Here is an 18,236-nt window from a genome sequence, read left to right as displayed (position 1 = left end):
ATTGGTCCTTTCCTCTGTCCCCAAGCTTTATCCCAATTAAAAGGCAGAAGTGATCAGATTGGATCTGACCAAAAAGTGAGACACAGCAATAAATAAATGTAAGGAGATAGAAAGGTTAAAAAATAAAAGAGGATACACAGGCTAACACTAATCAAAACAAAGCTAGAGTAGTTCTATTAATGTCAGAAAAAGTAGGCTTCAAGACAAGAAATATTATCGAAAAAAGTATCAATTTGTCAGGAAGATACATAATCCTGAATGTGTATGTACCTAATAAGAAAACTTCAAAATGTATGAAGTAAAAAATAGCAGAACAAAAAGGAAGAAACAGACAAAACCATGATTATACTTGGGAGACTTTAGCATCTCTCTCTTAGAAATGGACAGAAAATCATTAGGAATATAGAAGGCTTTAACAACAGCACTATTAACCTAAGTGACACTTACAGGACATTCCAATAAGCAGGATACAGATAGCTTTTAAGGTCACATGGGAATATTCACTAAGACCACATGCTGGACCAAAGGACAAATTTCAATAAACTTAAAAGCATTAAAATCATACAGAGTGTATTCTTTGACCACAATGGAATTAAATTAGAAATAATAAAAAGATTTCTGGAATATCCTTAAATATTTGGACTTAACACAAATCTAAATGACATTAGGCAGGTCTTTATCATTGAAACAAATGAATAATAATGAAAATACAAGATACCAAAATTTGAGGCTAAAGTAGTACTTATAGGGAAATATCTTAAAATACTTACATTAAAAATATTTAATATCAATGATTCAAACTTCCACATTAAGAGGACAGGAAAAGAAAAGCAAACTAAACCCAAAGTAAGTATAAGGAAGGAAATAATAAAGAGTCGAAATTAATGAAATGGTTCTTCATAAAGTTCAGTAAAAGGAAAAACCTCTAGCTGGATGATCAAGGCAAAAAAACAAACAAACAAAAAAACAAATTATCAGTATCAAGGAGGGATGTCACTAAAGATCTTACAGAAGTCAAGAATACAGAAAGTATAAATAATTCATGCCAATAAATCTGACAACCTAGGAGAAAGGGACAAATTCCTTGACAATTGCAAGTTATCAAAACTGACATAAGAAAACCTAAATATTTCAATATATATTAAAGATGTTTAATTTGTAATTAAAAATCTATGACTTCCCGTTCTCTCCCACCAATAAAATGTCAGGACCAGAGAGCTTCACTGGTGAATTCCATTAACCATTTAAGAAAAAAAATAATTATACTAATCTTATATACAACATTTCCAACTCATGAAACTAGCCCTTTTTTTGGTCCCAAATACAAGAAAAAAACTACAGACCAATATTCATCATGAACATATACATCATAATCCTTAACTCATGTTTATTCAAGAAGTTTTGCAGTTTTTGCTTTTACCTTAGGTCTCTGATGTATTTCAGGTAAATTTTCATGTCTGGTGTTATTTTCTAAGCATGTCATGCTCTTCACTTTGTCAGATGGGTTGAGTGGGTGTCCACCGTATGTCTACTTCTAGGACAGCACTCGTTCTCACCGTTTTCTAGCTGTTCTCCCCGTCTATGCACCAATTAGATGCTCACTCTTCAGGGCAGATACTATATCCGAGGCTTCTTTGAATCTCTTCCAGCACAATTCTTGCTCTGAAGTAGGTACTTTTACCCTTTTCACACCTGTTCTCTTAAATCAACCCCTTCTAACTCCTACCCATCCATCTTTCTCGATAGTTCTTGAATTGTTCTTTATTTTCCCTAGTTCAGGCTATACAGATTGTGCCCCATCTTGAGATTCACGTCCTCCCAATCCATCTTGTATACCACTGTGAGGACAATCCTCCCCGCACAGCTCTGATCATGTCATGCTCTTGTTTGATAAACTTTTCTGAATCAAGTTTAAACACTTTAGTTTGGCATTCAAGACACTCTGAAATCTGGTCTTAACTTTATTTTCTAGACTTCTCTCCCTGTCCTCTATATTCCCATATTGTCCCTTTCTAACTCCATATCCTCCTACATACCATTTTCTAATATGCAGAATGACTGTAGCCCCATGACTGCCTATTGAAAAGTCTAACCATTTTCTGAGACACAGAACAGTATTCCCTCATACATGGAGTCTCCCCATCCAGCCCAGGAGGACATAATACCTCCTTTTATTTGTGCTCTTACAGTGTGTAGGGAGACTGCTCTCATGAGACTTTCTGTAAGTTTAAAATAAAAGATCTGTAATCTTTTCTTTTAGGTTATTGGCTGTTAGAGTGGGACGGTGTCTTATGCTGCTTTGCATGCCACACCTCTCCTAGCTTAGTATCTTTTATATAGAAAAAACTAAATACATATTTGATATCTAAAGTAAAATGAAAATAGTCTAAGGTCCTTATGGCAGACTGTACTGTCCAAAGAAATAATATCTGCCATCCTACATGGTTTTCACAGTGTGACTCTGACATTCCTCCCATTAAGAGATGGGAGTCTATGTTCTCTCTTAAATCTAGACAGGCTATGATGCTGTGTGACTTTGAGACAAGGTCATAAAAAGCAAAACAGCTTTTGTCTGTTTTTCTTTGGGATGATCATTCCTGGAACTCAGCCCTATCATGCTGTGAGGAAGAACACATAGTCCCAGGGAAAGACCAAGTGTAGGTGTTTTCAGCTGACAGCCCCGGCTGATATTCCAAATAGCAGCCAGCATCAACCCCCGGACATTAGAGTGAGCAAGCTTTAGGTGATTTCGGCCATTAGCTGTTGTTGGATCACCTTCAGCTTCTAAGTTTTCCCAGCTAAGGACCTAAGCATTGTGGAGTGCAGACATGCCATCTCTGCTGCACCCTTTCTGAATTCCTGACCCATAAAATCTGTAAGCATTATTAAGAAAAAGGGTGATTGTTTCACACCGTTAAGTTTGGGGGTGGTCTGTTACACAGCAATAGTTAACTGGAACTATCTTTTCTTTATATAAAGACATTACTAAAAATTTTTTTGAGAAAATTGCACAAAACTAAGGGAAAATATTTTAAATTTAATACTTTGTAGACCCATATACTGTGACTGTATTGTGCAAGTCCAAAATGTCTAGAAGGTATGTGAATTTTATACCTGATTACTAGTGTTAATTACATTTCTCTTACCTTCTCAAACTTCAGTTTCACTGGTTTAGGATTGGTAGCAGTTACAGCTTCGGCAATTTCCTGACCAATCTTAAAAGACTGCTCCTTAGTGGCTCCTTTCAGTAGCACAAACATACTAAGAGGATTAAAAACCAGGAAGTCATTGTAACAAAAAAATTTCATCAAGAATAACTTCCTGGCTAATACTCTAATACCAAAGAAAACTCCACCCCCCCCCTTACTCTTCCTTATTAAGTTGCTTCCTATTTAAGCTTTCTTGTTTTACCATACTTTCCTTGTATCTTACTACAGATCTTTAGGACATCTAATATTTCTAGTTTGGCTACACACAGACCAGCTTAGGTGTCAGAGCTGCCAGAAGGTCTTGGGTCATTCCTAGACAATAATGGCTTTATATGACATACAATTACATCAGTCATAAAATAAGAGAAAATATGATTATAAAGAAATGGAAAATTTACTTGTGATATGGGGGGAAATTTCCTTTCAGAACCAGCCAACTTAAAAAAGACACACATATATTTTGTAATATATGTTCACTGAAGAAATGTTAGAAAACATAAAGCGTAAAGAAGAAAACAGCCACTTAATCATACCATTCAGAAAAAAGGCACTGCAAACCTTTCTGGGTATATCTGTAAATCTCTTCTCATCTGGGATCACAGATCATTATTGCTGGATAACTTTCTCCTTCCACTTAGTTGTACATCTTAACATTTTCCCACATCGTTTAGTTCTTTTACGTTATTTTAACAGTTGTACTGTATTTCAATGTATGGATATATTATAATTCAACCAAACCTCCATCATTGAAAATTTAGGTTACTGAAGTTTTTGGCTAATATTTCATATATAATAATTTGGCACACCTCTGATTATATCCTTAGAACAAATTTCTATCTGTGTAATTTCTGGGTAAATGGTATATACTAAAAATATTTTTTGAAAGATACTGTCAAATCTGAACTTCAGAAAGATATTTCTAATGTACAATTCTAACAGCAGTATATGCAGGTCAAGAAGGAAGGATTTCTAATATAAATAAAAAACTGCAATACAAAAAATATTCAAAAAATAAACAAAAAAACGAAAGTATTGGGTATTTTTTTCTAACATAATCCAGTTAACTTTATAATAGCACAATCTGTGACCAACAGAAATAAAACCTAATAAATATATTTAAATAAGAGATTATAAAGTTGATCTTCTTGTATACTTTTTGGGGTAAATTTTATTATTTATTTATTTTGAGAAAGAGAGAGTGAGCAAGAGTAGGGGGAGGAGCAGAGGGGGAGAGAGTCTCAAGCAGACTCCACACTGAAGCACGGAGTCCGACGCAGGCTCGATCCCATGGCCCCGAGATCATGACATGAGCTGAAATCAAGAGTTGGATGCTTAACTGAGCCACCCAGGCGCCCCTTCACTTATAATTTTAATGGAAAGATATTAAATAGAAATGGATAATATCTTGAAACATGATCTTAAGATTCTTGTTTCTAGTCTTGGGGCCACATAAACCAATCTCATATTTCTTAAATGTTTTTATATTGGACTTAAAATGTCATTTGGATGGTTTCTTTGGAAAAGCTTTCTCTGCTAATACTGGAGATAGTACTTAAGAGTCTGATATGAAAAGCTTAAGAAAATGAGTATTCAGTATTACTTAAGGTCTTTAAAATAAAAATGGTCTCAATCTAAATTAATTTTAAAGGCTACACTCTGAACCATTTGATGCTTTCTATAATATTTTTTTTGTTAGGCCCATTTGATGCTGATTACACCAATATAGCTTTATTTTTAAAATAGATTTTAAAATTTCCTTTTGAAAGATTATTTTCAAAAGCAACTTCACTGAGATAACAATTTGTATATAACAAAATGAATACATCTAAAGTGTACAGTTCCATGAATGTTGACAAATGCATAGACTTGTTATGGGCTGAACTGTATCCTCCTAAAATTCATATGTTGAAGTCCTAACCCCAGTACCTCAGAATGTAAGTATACTGGGAGATAGGACCTTTAAAGAGGTGATTAAATTAAAAAGAGGCCCTAAATTGGGTGGTGAGGATGAGCCTAATGTTACTGGTGTCCTTATAAGAGAATACTTGAATATACAGAGGAACAGCAGGGATGCACGTGAACAAAGGAAAGATCATGTGAGGACACAGAAAGAAGGTGACTACCTACAAACCAAACAGAGAGGCTTCAAGAGAAACCATATCTGCCAACACTTGATCTTGGACTTTGAGCCTCCAGAACCGTGAGAAGATAAATCTCTGTTGTTTAAGCCACTAAATCTATGATACCTTAGAAAACTAAGGACATTTTCATCACCCCCCAAAATTCCCTTGCACTCCTTTGTAATAATTTTCCACTCCTGGCTCTAGGCAACACAAGACCTGCTTTCAATTACTACACATTAGTTTTTTTTTTTTTTCTTCAAGAATTTTATATAAATGGAACTACACGGTATGTGCTCTCTTATGTCTGGCTTCTTTCAGCTTATTTTTGAGATTCATCCATGTTTCTGAAGTAACAGTAACTGGTTCCTTTTTATTGCTAAGTAATACTCCATTGTATGGATATGCCACGTTTGTTTATTCATTCACCCTTTGGTGGAAAATTGGATTGTTTGTGGTTTTGGACTATTATAAATAAAGCTGCAATAAACATTTGCATCAAGTCTTTGTGTGGACCTAAATTTAAAGTTCCTTTATGTAAATATCCAGGAGTAGAATTGTTGAGTCATATGCTAAGGTATGTTTAACTTGAGGTGTAACTGCCAAACTTTTGTTTTTTAAAAGATCACTATGCTTAAAATGGTCAGGTGCAATGATGATGAAGACACTTTGAAATTAAGTGCATATATATACACATTTCTATAAAACGCTAGGACAGGAAAAACTAAGCTGTGGTAATAGAATCAGATAAGTGGTTGCCTGGTGGTAAGAGATGAATGTGAGGGATTGACTGTGAAGGGGTACAAGAGAACTTTCTACGTTGATAGAAATGTTCTGCACCCTAACTGAGGTGGTAACTGGTTACACGGATCTGTACCTGCATATACTGAACAATACACTGTGCATTTTTTTTTTAAAAATAGTGCACTTTTTTTATTAAAAATTATACCTCTATGAAGTTGGTATCTTAAAAGTTATTATTATAGGGTATATACATGAGATTTTACCCAGTAGTTAGTGGGTTTGAGGCCATCTATGTTTTGGCCAGTTTTATCTGGAGCTAAGCTTCAAGACAGCTGGCCAAGATTAATGGAAGGTCACTTAACAGAATGGAGGTGACTAGCCTACAAAAAGAGATGGTTTTAAAATGAATTTGTTTGACACTGGTGCTTTTAATCTAGTTAAATAACATTTATCTTTGGGTCGAGAGATCCAAGTACACATATAGAGCAGTGATTTTCACATGGTAGAGGGTGAGTGGGGATATTAGAATAACTTAGAAGGTCTTTCTCAACTATAATCAGATGAATTTCCCGAGAGATTCTTTTTTAAATTAAAATTTTTATTTTTAAAATTTATTTGAGTATAGTTGACCCAAGAGATTCTAGAGAACTCTTATAACTGTTGGGAGTAGGTCATATCCTACTAGGATGCAGTAGATATGATTGAGAACAACTATTCTACAAAATACCTGAACCACTAGTCAATAACATTGTAATAACTTTGTATGGTGACAGTTGGTAGCTACACTTACCATGGTGAGCATTTTATAATGTATATAATTGTCAGATCACTGTATTGTACACCTGAAGCTAATACTATATGTCAATTATATTTTAATAAAAAAATCATTTAATTGAAAAAAAGAAATGCAGTGTGTTTATTATATTTTCTAAATGGACAACAATGCATAACTGCTCTAGAAAGAGAAACACCCTTCTAGCAGAGTAACTTTGATAACTGATCTCCCTTAGCTAGACCCCAAGATTCATAAAATCAGCAGTCTTGGAAGTGGAGGGAGGCAATGGTCCTTCATCATCATCTATCAGATTCCCACCACTCTGATCATGAAGCAACTGAGCTTCAGAGGGGCTAAGCACTTTGTTAATGACCATGCAATCAGCCAGGAGTACAGCTAAAAGAGAATCCAGATCCCCTCACTCTCAGTTAAGAACTTCTTCACTTCCCCAAGCATTATCTATTATCCCTAAAGCAGTGTTTCTCAATCTTTTATCATTATTGTCTTTTCAAAGAAAAAAGTTAAAAGTAAATATAATAAGAGAAAATAATTAGTAAGGAATTCTGACTTAATAAGAAAGTACCAGCTAGCAATCAAAAAACACTGAGTACTACTTTATGGCTCCACTGCTGACTAGTTGGGGATTTTAGACAAGTTTCTTAGGGGAATGTGCTTTTATTATCATTATTTATTTATTTATTTAAAAAAATTTTTTTTTTTTTTTTTTTTTTTAGTTTCAGATGTAGTGTTCAATAATTCATCAGTTGCATACAACGTACTTTTTAGGCAGCACCTGAGAATGTGCCTGTAATGGTTCCTCCCAACAGTGTGAAAATGCTGACCTAAATAGCACCGAAGTCGTCTTCCAACTCTGACATTCTATGAGTCTGTGTTCTTTGGTTTGAATTCTTGAAGATCTTAAAGGCCAAACAAAATAACTACAATCGGAATCATGCCAACTTCTGATTCTCTGTGTATGTTATCAGCCATGGACATGTATGACCCTGAATTAAACTCAACAATTTAAAGGCTTCACTTTGTCCTCTTCCCTAAATATTTTGCAAGGAGCTCTGCTAACAAGGTGCAAAATGATGTTCTAGTAACTTTTATTTTGCTGGACTACTCAGCAGAAGTGGTTTTACAAAGCAGTGAAACACTCAAATTTAGGAGTGGCTTTTGATGGGGAAGAGTAGAGACTATGGATAATCGGGACCTGGATAACTTGAAAGTATCCCCACTTGTTAGTAATGAAACAGCTAGAGTAAGGTCTTATTCAGCATTAATATGATTATGCTGATGGTATGTGCATTAAAGAATGGAGAAGATTAAATGCTGTTTAAAGATTACCGAGAAGCTGTTTTTAATGATTAGAAGCATTATCTCCTACTGCTCAAGGTAAAGTGATCAGAGCTGTAAAGTAATCAGAGCTCCAGAGGCAAGTGCTCTTAGCATGATCACACCATGACACTAAGCCTTCCATGTGAAAAGAATATCAGACTCTAAGAAATTTGCATAATACCTATATTCTAGAAGAATTTTAATAAGTCATAAAATAAGATGTTACATAAATACCTGGGCCCTAATAAATACTAAAGCACGCAACCAGGCTGAAGTTATTAATTCAGGACTCAGAGATAGTCCTGTCCTTTGTCAGTCCATGGATAATGGGCTTCAGGAAGTCTCTGAGCCCTCTGGAATCAAATGGAAAACTGTATCTGCCTATATGCACTTTTTGTAGAAGGTCAAAACGATTTTGGGGTCTAGTGAAAAGTTAACCACTCACAGATTTGACAGATATCTTTCAAAATTAAGACATATATTTAAATTCATAGAGCTGCAGTTATATGAGGAATCATTCACATTAAAAGCAGTTTCTTTAAAAACTGGATCCTGTTACATACAGTATTTTTGCAGATCACTATCTACCTGCTACCTGTAGGGACGCCATGGGAATCTCTACAAGTCTGTGGCTCAGGACACTTAAATTTTCTGTCTCTTAAGATCATAACTGGTAATTCAGGACTTGAGCTAATCTGGATCAGAAGATCAGAAGGACTGGGAAGGACTTAAGTAGAACTCTGTTTTTAGGAAGGATTACCCTTAAGCCGTTTCAAATACTGAAATGAATATCTGAAGAGATGTAAAAAGACAACTATAAAGCAGGAAGTTCATTACCTGTCAGTATCTCCATATACAACCCTAGCGCCCCATTTCTTGGTATCATTCACCAGTTTAATAGCTCGTTCCAAGGTCTCTCTGGCTTTGTGAACAATACTATCACCAACCTGTTGGTATAAACACATTGGAAGTAATTTCTTAACATAGCTTAGTATAAATCAATAGACTTTAACATAGAATACTTTTGATTACTAAATATTTCTAAAATTGAAATAAGGAGAAAAGAATAAAAAAGAAAACAAAATAGTCTTCAGTGTCATCATTCTTTCTATGAGTACTCAAGAGAAAATAAGGTGAAGAATTTAAAGAAAGAACCAATCAATACACAGACTCACCTGTGAGTATATTAGTAAGTACAAAGGATTGCACTTTATACAAGGTACGCAGCCTCATAATTCCTGGAAGAATAAGCCTTATTTAAGGACTTTCTTATATGCCTTTATTTTTTTATTTTTATTTTTTTTAAAGATTTTATTTATTTAACACAGAGAGACAGCCAGTGAGAGAGGGAACACAAGCAGGGGGAGTGGGAAAGAAAGAAGCAGGCTCCCAGTGGGAGAGCTTGACGTGGGGCTCGATCCCAGAACTCCAGGATCACGCCCTGAGCCGAAGGCAGACGCTTAACGACTGAGCCACTCAGGCGCCCCTCTTATATGCCTTTATAGCCAATTAGCCAGGAAAGTATTCTGTGTATGTGCATCAGTGTGTGTGTGTGTATTTATCTTTCAAAATTTTTCTGTTTTGGTGTTATGACAATTTCTTTTAGTATCATTAAAGTTAATGCTAAACTTTAATCTCAGTGATTGGTTATATAAAATTTTTAGATAATACAGAATACAAAGAAAAATGTATTATTGTATGATGGAAAATACAAGTGTTCAATTTAAATTAAGTAGGCAGATATATGTCTAATAAGGGTACTTCAGATTTTTATTTATTTGACAGAGACACAAAAAGAGAGGGAGGGAGAGAGAAAGACAGCGTGCGTATGCATAAGCAGGGGAGCTGCAGAAGGAGAAGCAGACTCCTTGCTAAGCAGGGAGCCCAACATGGGGCTCGATCCTGGGACTCTGGGATCATGACCTGAGCCTAAGGCAGACGCTTAACCAACTGAGCCACCTGGGTGCCCCCCCACTTTTTTAAAGTAATCTCTCCACCCAAGATGGGGCTTGAACTCATGACTTCGAGATCAAGAGTTGCATGCTCCACCAGCTAAGCCAGCCAGTGATTATAACAAGGGTTCTTTCATTGGTGATTAGTAAGTTTAAACAAAGATCACGGCATAAACTGACAAAACAAAAAGATGGTAGATCTTGGGGCGCCTGGGTGGCACAGCGGTTAAGCGTCTGCCTTCGGCTCAGGGCGTGATCCCGGTGTTCTGGGATCGAGCCCCACATCAGGCTCCTCCGCCATGAGCCTGCTTCTTCTTCTCCCACTCCCCCTGCTTGTGTTCCCTCTCTCGCTGGCTGTCTCTATCTCTGTCAAATAAATAAAAAAAATCTTAAAAAAAAAAAAAAAAAAGATGGTAGATCTTGACAAATATGACAAACTAATTATATTTTACAATTAAGTAAATTAAGGAGGCCAGCATAGGACTACTACTTCATTTACTAAACTCATAAAAGCTAAGGGTTGGGGAAAATTGCCCTTTGGCATAAATGGAGCATTCCTTGTAAAATTTTAAAGTAAAAACCAAGCACTTTTGTGTTAAGAAGCAAATAATAGTTACAATCTTCCTTTTACTGTAAAATTTGAATCACCTAAACTAAATGTAGGATTGGATAAGTGTTTAAAAGGCTGTTTATAGTCGCTTTAAAAAGGAAATATTAAATGAACAAAGGAATAAATTTAAAACACTGGTAGCAGACAATTTGGGTAGTAGGAATCATGAATTCCGTTGGGACCTTTCCTGCAAGAGAAAACCTTGAGAATGTGAACTATATCCTGAGACATTCAAAAAATCATGTTATCTAGTTGAAATTCAAGTCTGAATAAAATGTTCAATGTCACCTGTGGCCACTTTCAAAACAAGATACACTTTAAAATATGTGATGGCTAATAGCTGGAAGGGTGAGGCATCTAGTGTCAGAGTCAAATACGCTCTTGAGACATACGCATACTGATCCTATGTGTACCTCCCGCTGCCTACTTTGACCCATTTAAGTTATACCTGGAAGAGTCAGAACTCTTGCAGCTGCCCTTAAGACACTGCAGTGTGAAGAACTCCGTGGCGGGGGGTGGGGGGAGAAGGAAGGAGCAGTAACTAAATTGAAAGTGATTCTGCTACTCTGTGCGATGTTTCCTAGTTTGAACATCAGTCCACTACAGGACTAGGAGATTAGATTTAAAAAGAGGAAAATGATTGGCTTTACAGTTCAGGCAATGGTTGGGATCCCGAAAAGTCATGATGAGAAAAATATTTAAAGTAAAAATCCCCTGAAAAGGAGTGTTGGCAAAGTTGTGGAAAAAAGGGAATCCTTGTGCACCACTGGTGGGACTGCAGATTGGTGCAGCCACTATGAAGAACAATATGGAGGTTCCTCAAAAAATTAAAAACAGAAATGCCATGTGATCCAGCAATTTCACTGGGTATATATCTGAAGGAAATGAAAACACTGACTGTAAAAGATTCATTCACCCCCTATGTTCACTGCAGCATTATTTACAATAGCCAAGACATGGAAGCAACCTAAGTGTGCACTGACAGAGGAATGCATAAAGCAAATGTGGTATAAATACAGTCGACTCTTGAACAACACAGGTTTGAGCTATACAGGTTCCCTTATATGTGGATTTTTTTCAATAAATACAGTAGAGTACCGTAAATGTATTTTTTCTTATGATTTTAATAACATTTTCCTTTCTCTAACTTAATTGTAAGAATACAGCATATAATACATATAACATACAAAATGTGTGTTGTTTATGTTATCAGTAAGGCTACTGGTCAACAGTAGACTATTTGTAGTTAAGTTTTGGGGAGTCAAAAGTTATTTGTGGATTTTCAACTCCATGGGGGGGGGTCAGTGCCCCCAAACCCCACATTCTCCAAGTCTATGGTTTATCTTTTCACACTTGAGTGTTTTTTGCAGAGCAGAAAATTATTTTAATGAAGTACAGCTTACCAGCTTTCTTTCTTTCATAGAGTGTGCCTTTGCTGTTGCATCTAAAAAGCCATTACCAAATCCAAGGTCATCCAGATTTTTTTCTATGTTTATCTTCTAGAAGTTTTATAGTTTTGTGTTTTATATTTAGTTCTGTGATCCAATTTAAGTTAATTTTTGTGAAGGGTATAAGGTCTCTTGTCTAGATTCACTTTCTTGCATGTGGATATCCAGTGATCCCAGCACCATTTAGTGAAAAGACTATCTTCTATTTTCACTACATTGTATTACCTTTGCTCTTCTGTTAAAGATCAGATGACTATATTTATGTGGGTCTATTTCTGTAATCTCTATTCTGTTCCACTAATCTATTTGTCTATTCTTTGGCAAGTATGACACTACCTGGATTAGTGTAGCTTTAGTCAGCTACTGTCAGTTCTCTGAGTTTATTCTTCAAAATTGTGTTGTCTATTCTAGGTCTTTTACCTCTTCATGCAAACTTTAAAATCAGTTTGTCAATATCCACAAACTAACTTGCTGGGATTTTGACTAATATTACATTCAATCTATACATCAATTTGGGATGAACTGACATCTTGACAATACTGAGTCCTCTTATCTATCAACACGGAATATTTTTCCTTTGACTTAGCTCTTCCTGCATTTCTTTCACCAGTTGTGTCGTTTTCCTCATAGAAATCTTATGCATAATTTGTTAGATTTATACAAAGTATTTCATTTTGGGGAGTGCTTAATATAAATGGTGTTACATTTTTAATTTCAAATTTCATTTGTTCATTGCTGGTATATAGCAAAGTGACTGATTTTTGTTGTATTAACCCTGTATTCGGCAACCCTGCTATAACAGCTTATCAGGTTTAGGAGGATTTTTTGTTAATTCTTTTGGATTTTCTACAGAGAGGATTATGCCACATATAACAAAGACAGTTTTCTTTCTTTCTTCCCAATCTGTATACCTTTTATGTCCTTTTACTTGTCTTACCGAATTAGCTTCCAGTTCTTTTATGGTGTTGAAAAGGAGTAGTGAGAGGGGTCACCCTTGTCTCGTTCCTAATCTTAGTGGGAAAGCTTCAAGGTTTTCATAGCTAAGTATGAGATTAGCTATAAGGTTTTTTTGGGTAGACATTCTTTATAAAGCTGAGAAAGTCCCCCTCTTCCTAGTTTACTGAAGGTCTTTATGATCAATAGATGCTGGATTTTGTCAAATGCTTTCTCTGCATCTACTGTTATGATCATGTGGCTTTTCTTATTTAGCCCGTGTGTGATGTGATGGATCTCATTAGTTGATTTTTTTTTTAAAGATTTTATTTATTTATTTGACAGAGAGAGACAGCCAGCGAGAGAGGGAACACAAGCAGGGGGAGTGGGAGAGGAAGAAGCAGGCTCATAGTGGAAGAGCCTGACGTGGGGCTCGATCCCATAACGCCGGGATCATGCCCTGAGCTGAAGGCAGACGCTTAACGACTGAGCCACCCAGGCGCCCCATCATTAGTTGATTTTTGAACGTTGTATCAGCCGTGCATGCCTGGGATAAATCCCACTTGGTCACGGTGTATCATTGTTTTTATATATTGTTGGATTTGAGTTGGCAATCTCTGCTGAAAATTTTTGCATCTATATAGTTCATGAGAGATACTGGTGTGTAGTTTTCTTGTAATGTCTTTGTCTGGTTTTGGTATTAGGATTATGCTGGCCTCACAGAATGAATTATATTCTTTTTGCTTGTAATATCTGAAAGAGATTGTGGAGAACTGGTACAATTTTTTCCCATAAATGTTTGGTAGAATTTACCAGTAAACCCATCTGGGTCTGGTACCTTCTATCTTGGAAGGTTATTAATTATTACTACAATTTCTTTCATAGATATAAGCCTATTCAGACTTTCTGAGTTTTGGCAGATTATATCTTTTAAATAATTGGTCCATTTTATCTAGGTTATCAAATTAATAATATGTAGTATTCTTTTATTTTCTTTTTAATGCCCATGGGACCTGAAGTGATGTCCCCTCTTTCATTTCTGGTATTAGCAATTTGTGTCCTCTTTCTTCTGTTTCTTAGGTTGGTTAGAGGCTTATTGATTTTATTAGTCTTTTCAAAGAATTAGCTTTGGGTTCTTAGATTTTCTCAACTGATTTCTTGTTTGCAATTTTACTGATTTCTGATATAATTTTTATTATTACTTTTCTTCACTTTGGATTTAATTTACTCTTTTTCTAGTTTTCTAAGGTGATAGCTTAGATGATTAGTTTTAGATCTTTTTTTTCCCCTAATAATGGATTCAAAATTATAAATTTCCCTCTAATCGTTGCTTTTGCTGATTCCCACAAATTGTGGTAAGTTGTGTTTTCCTTTAGTTCAAAATATTTTAAAATTTCTTTTGAGATTTTTTTTTTCTTTGACCAACCCATGTGTTACTTAGAAATGTGGTGTTTAATCTCTATGCATCTGGGGATCTTTCCAGCTCTCTTTCTGTTACTGATATCTAGTTTAATTGCATTATGATTTGAGAGCAGACACTATATGATTTATAGCCTTTTAAATTTGTTAAGGTGTATTTTATGACCCAGAGTATGGTCTGTCTTGGTGTATGTTCCATGGGAGCTTAAGAAAAATGTATACTTTGGGTGCTGTTGGATGAAGTAATCTATAAATGCCCAGATGGTGCTGCTGAGTTCAACTACATCCTTACTGATTTTACTTTTTCCTATATGTTGCCCTTGTTTTTTGTTCCTGTTTTTGTTTTCCTCTTTTTCTGCTTTTTGTGATTTTGACTATTTGATATGATTCCATTTTCTCTCCTTTCTTACACATCAATTATATATCTATCTCATTTTACTTTTTATAAAAGTGGTTGGTTACCTTAGATTTTGCAATATACATTTACTTTCAATATACCACTCTCAAATACCACTTCACAATACTCCTATACCACCCGCACTTCACAAAGTGCAAGTACTTTATAATGATGAAATAATCCAATTCCTCCCAACCCTTCTGTCATTTCTGTCATTCATTTTACTTATACATAAGCACACACATAAACATAATCAAATACATTGGTGCGATTATTTTGAACAAATTGTTATGTTAGATCAATTAAGAATAAGAAAAATAAAAGTATTTATTTTACTTTCATTTATTCCTTCTCTCAGGCTCTTTTGTTTTTTTATGTAGATCTGAGTTTCTGACCTACATCATTTTCCTTCCCTCTAAAGAATTTCTTATAACATTTCTTACAAGGCAGGTCAACTGCAAACAAATTCCCTCAATTTTTGTTTGAGGAAGTCTTCTTTGCTTTTGGACAATAATTTTTCAGGGTACAGATTTCTAGGCTGGAGTGTTTTTCTCTCAACACGAAATATTTCATTCCATTCTCTTCTTGCTTGCATGGTTTCAGAGGAGACCATGTAAATCTTCCGTATAGGCAAGGTGTTTTTTCCCCCTCTTGTCTTCTTTTAGGATTTTAATTTTATTACTGATTTTCTGTAGTATGAAAATGATATCCCTAGATTTAGTTTTTTGAGCATTTCTCCTGTTCTTTGAACTTCCTAGATCTGTGGTTTGGTGTCTGACATTAATTTGGTGAAATCCTCAGTCATTACTGTTTCAAACATTTTTTCTGTTCCTTTCTTTCTTCTCCTTCTGGAATCCCTATTTCATGTATGTTTTTCCTTCTGTAGTTGCTCCAGCTTTAGGATATTTTTTTTTTTAGTTTTTTTTTTCTCTTTGCTTTTCAGTTTTGCCAGTTTTGATTGAGATTTCTTCAAATTCAGAGATTCTTTTCTCAGCCACATCTAGTCTACTAATAAGCCCATCAAAGGCATTCTTCAATTCTGTTGAAGTGTTTTGGTACCTAGTAGTTCTTTTGGTTCTTTCTGAGTGTCTGCATGTCTCTGCTTACATGGCCCATTCGTCCTTGCATGCATGTGCTTGGTCCCTTAGAGCTCTTAGCATCCTAATAGTTGTTTTAAATTTGCAGTCTGATAATTCCAACATCCCTGCCACATCTAAGTTTGGTTCTAATGTTTGCTCTGTCTCTTCAAACTGTGTTTTTTGGCTTTTGGTATGTCTTGTAATTTTTTTTTTTTTTGGATAGATGGATATATCAGGTAGAAAGGACTGTTATACACAGATCTTTAATACTATGGTGGTAATCTTTGTGGGGAGGGGAAGTGTTCTATAGTTCTATGAGTAGGTCTGATTCTTATAGTGAAACCGTACCTCTGGACTGTGGACTTCACATGTGCTTCTGTTTTTTTTCCCCATCTTTGGTGGGACAGGATGGCTAGGGTGAGGTGGCCTATTTCCCCTCCTCCACATGGAAGGCCACAGCACTTGGCGCTGGGTATTTCCCTTCTCTCAGGTCAGTTAGGCTCCAGTTAAATAGTGCCCCTGAAGGTGGACCTTGTTAAGAACAGATGCTCTGAAGTATTTCAGAATAGTTCCTTTCCCCTCTCTGTGAATTTTTCTTGTGGGAGAGAAAAACTTTGAGAACCTGGTTGAGTCTGAAGAGGTAAAATTCACAAAACTGTGGGGGTCCTGATGACTGGGTCCCCTGGAGTCTTAATCTCTCAGACTTATCCACACTGAACCTTCAGCAAATCATCAGTTATAGTTCAGGTTTCCCTACCTCAGCACTGGTTCCTTTTCGGTTTCTGCTCTTGTGAGTTGTGATTCTTTTATTTACCTGTTGGACTCTTCAATTTTGGGGGTAGTGGTTTGCCCTGTGACCTCACTTCTCTGACAGATCTAAGAAGAGTTGATGATTTTTCAGTATGTTCAGCTTTTTACTTGTTGTAGGGAGAGACTGACAATTTTGAGCTTCTGACATGCTGGACCTGAAACTGAAAGTCCCTTGTACAGGTCTTTGAAATTTATTCTGCCTGTTGTGTGCTGTGTGGGGACTTTATCCTTCCATTGCTTTTCCCTTTCTGAACTACTACTAATGTGGTATACCACAATGTTCTGGCCTTCATTTGGCATAAAAAGATCACCAATAAAACAAGTCTACTCTGTTCTCAATCACTAGTTACTGTATTACTCTTGTCACACTATATTGTTTTCATGTTAAATTAACACCTTAATTTAGTAAGTAGCAAAAAATTAGTCTTATTCTGTGAAAAGTGTCTTTGAATTGCAAATACCTCTGCAAAACAAAGTTTTGCTTTATATCCATTGGTACATTAGTAAACACAGACTGTTTGGTCATTCGGACACTTGGAGAGGCCAACCTAATATCAGAGCTGTCAATACATTAAAAAGGAATTATTTAGTACAAAGGCTGTTGTACATGCTATTAAATGTGGCACGAAATCTCATGGTATTAGTTTGCTACAGTATGCTCATCTAGATATGTAGAAAAATGTGTATGATAAAGAGTTCTCATAGAGAAAAGCCCCCAAGCCCCTAAGATTTTGTATGTATACAAGCTCCAGTTTGAGAAAAACTGATTGTATGTCATGGAAATGAAACTCTCTAGTCTAAACAAAACAAAATACTTCAATGAACAGATATTCATTTAATGCTGCTTTAGTCTCTTGAAAAAACTACAGATTTGTATCACTTACCTCAATGCATGGCATTCTCCCAGAAAAATTAGCAGCTGTATAGCCAAATGTGACATTTGCTATAAGCTTAAGTCCTAGCTGACGTGCATCAAGCATCCGGGAAAGGGCTCTGTCCTGCTTATAAGCCTTCATTGACTGCTTCACCATGAGTCTAGTCTTCAAAATTTCTTCGAGCATTCTTGGTAGCACACCCTTTCTTACTGAAGGCTATCATAAAGAAAAAAAGAATATTTAAAATCCCTTAAAAGTTATAGATTTAGATAATTAAGAAGGAAGCACAAAGTTTAACAATGGCCAACTGTCATGAATTGAAACATACTAACAACTGAGTGGCCACAGGGCCAGTGGCCATCAATACAAAATCATCACATTTTCTTTCTTTTGAAGAGGACTTTTCTCCTAAAACGTTCCTGTAATGTTTATAAATCTAATGTAGCACTACTATGTGAGTTCAGAGCCCTCCAGGAAGGAGGATGTCAACTAGTGCACAAGAGACCATACAAGTTCAGAGAGAAATT

At 35.7% G+C, this 18,236-nt stretch overlaps 1 protein-coding gene across 5 annotated transcripts in view; it reads right to left on the bottom strand.

Moving 5' to 3' along the window:
- Positions 1–18,236, bottom strand: part of REV3L (REV3 like, DNA directed polymerase zeta catalytic subunit) — a 170,355-nt gene that overhangs the window by 11,705 nt on the left and 140,414 nt on the right. For all 5 annotated transcript variants that reach the window (XM_044388809.3, XM_026511625.4, XM_044388810.3 and 2 more), the window contains 3 exons: positions 17,719–17,925; positions 9,024–9,133; positions 3,147–3,261 (listed from right to left, as the gene is read on the bottom strand). In XM_044388809.3, coding sequence (XP_044244744.1) covers positions 3,147–3,261; positions 9,024–9,133; positions 17,719–17,925 — 432 coding nt within the window. The remainder of the gene's footprint in view (positions 1–3,146; positions 3,262–9,023; positions 9,134–17,718; positions 17,926–18,236) is intronic.

Source organism: Ursus arctos, unplaced genomic scaffold (genome assembly GCF_023065955.2).
Source record: "Ursus arctos isolate Adak ecotype North America unplaced genomic scaffold, UrsArc2.0 scaffold_13, whole genome shotgun sequence".
NCBI lineage: Eukaryota > Metazoa > Chordata > Mammalia > Carnivora > Ursidae > Ursus > Ursus arctos.
The sequence above is the reverse complement of the archived record's forward strand: the minus strand, read 5'-3'. Positions and strand labels throughout refer to the sequence as shown.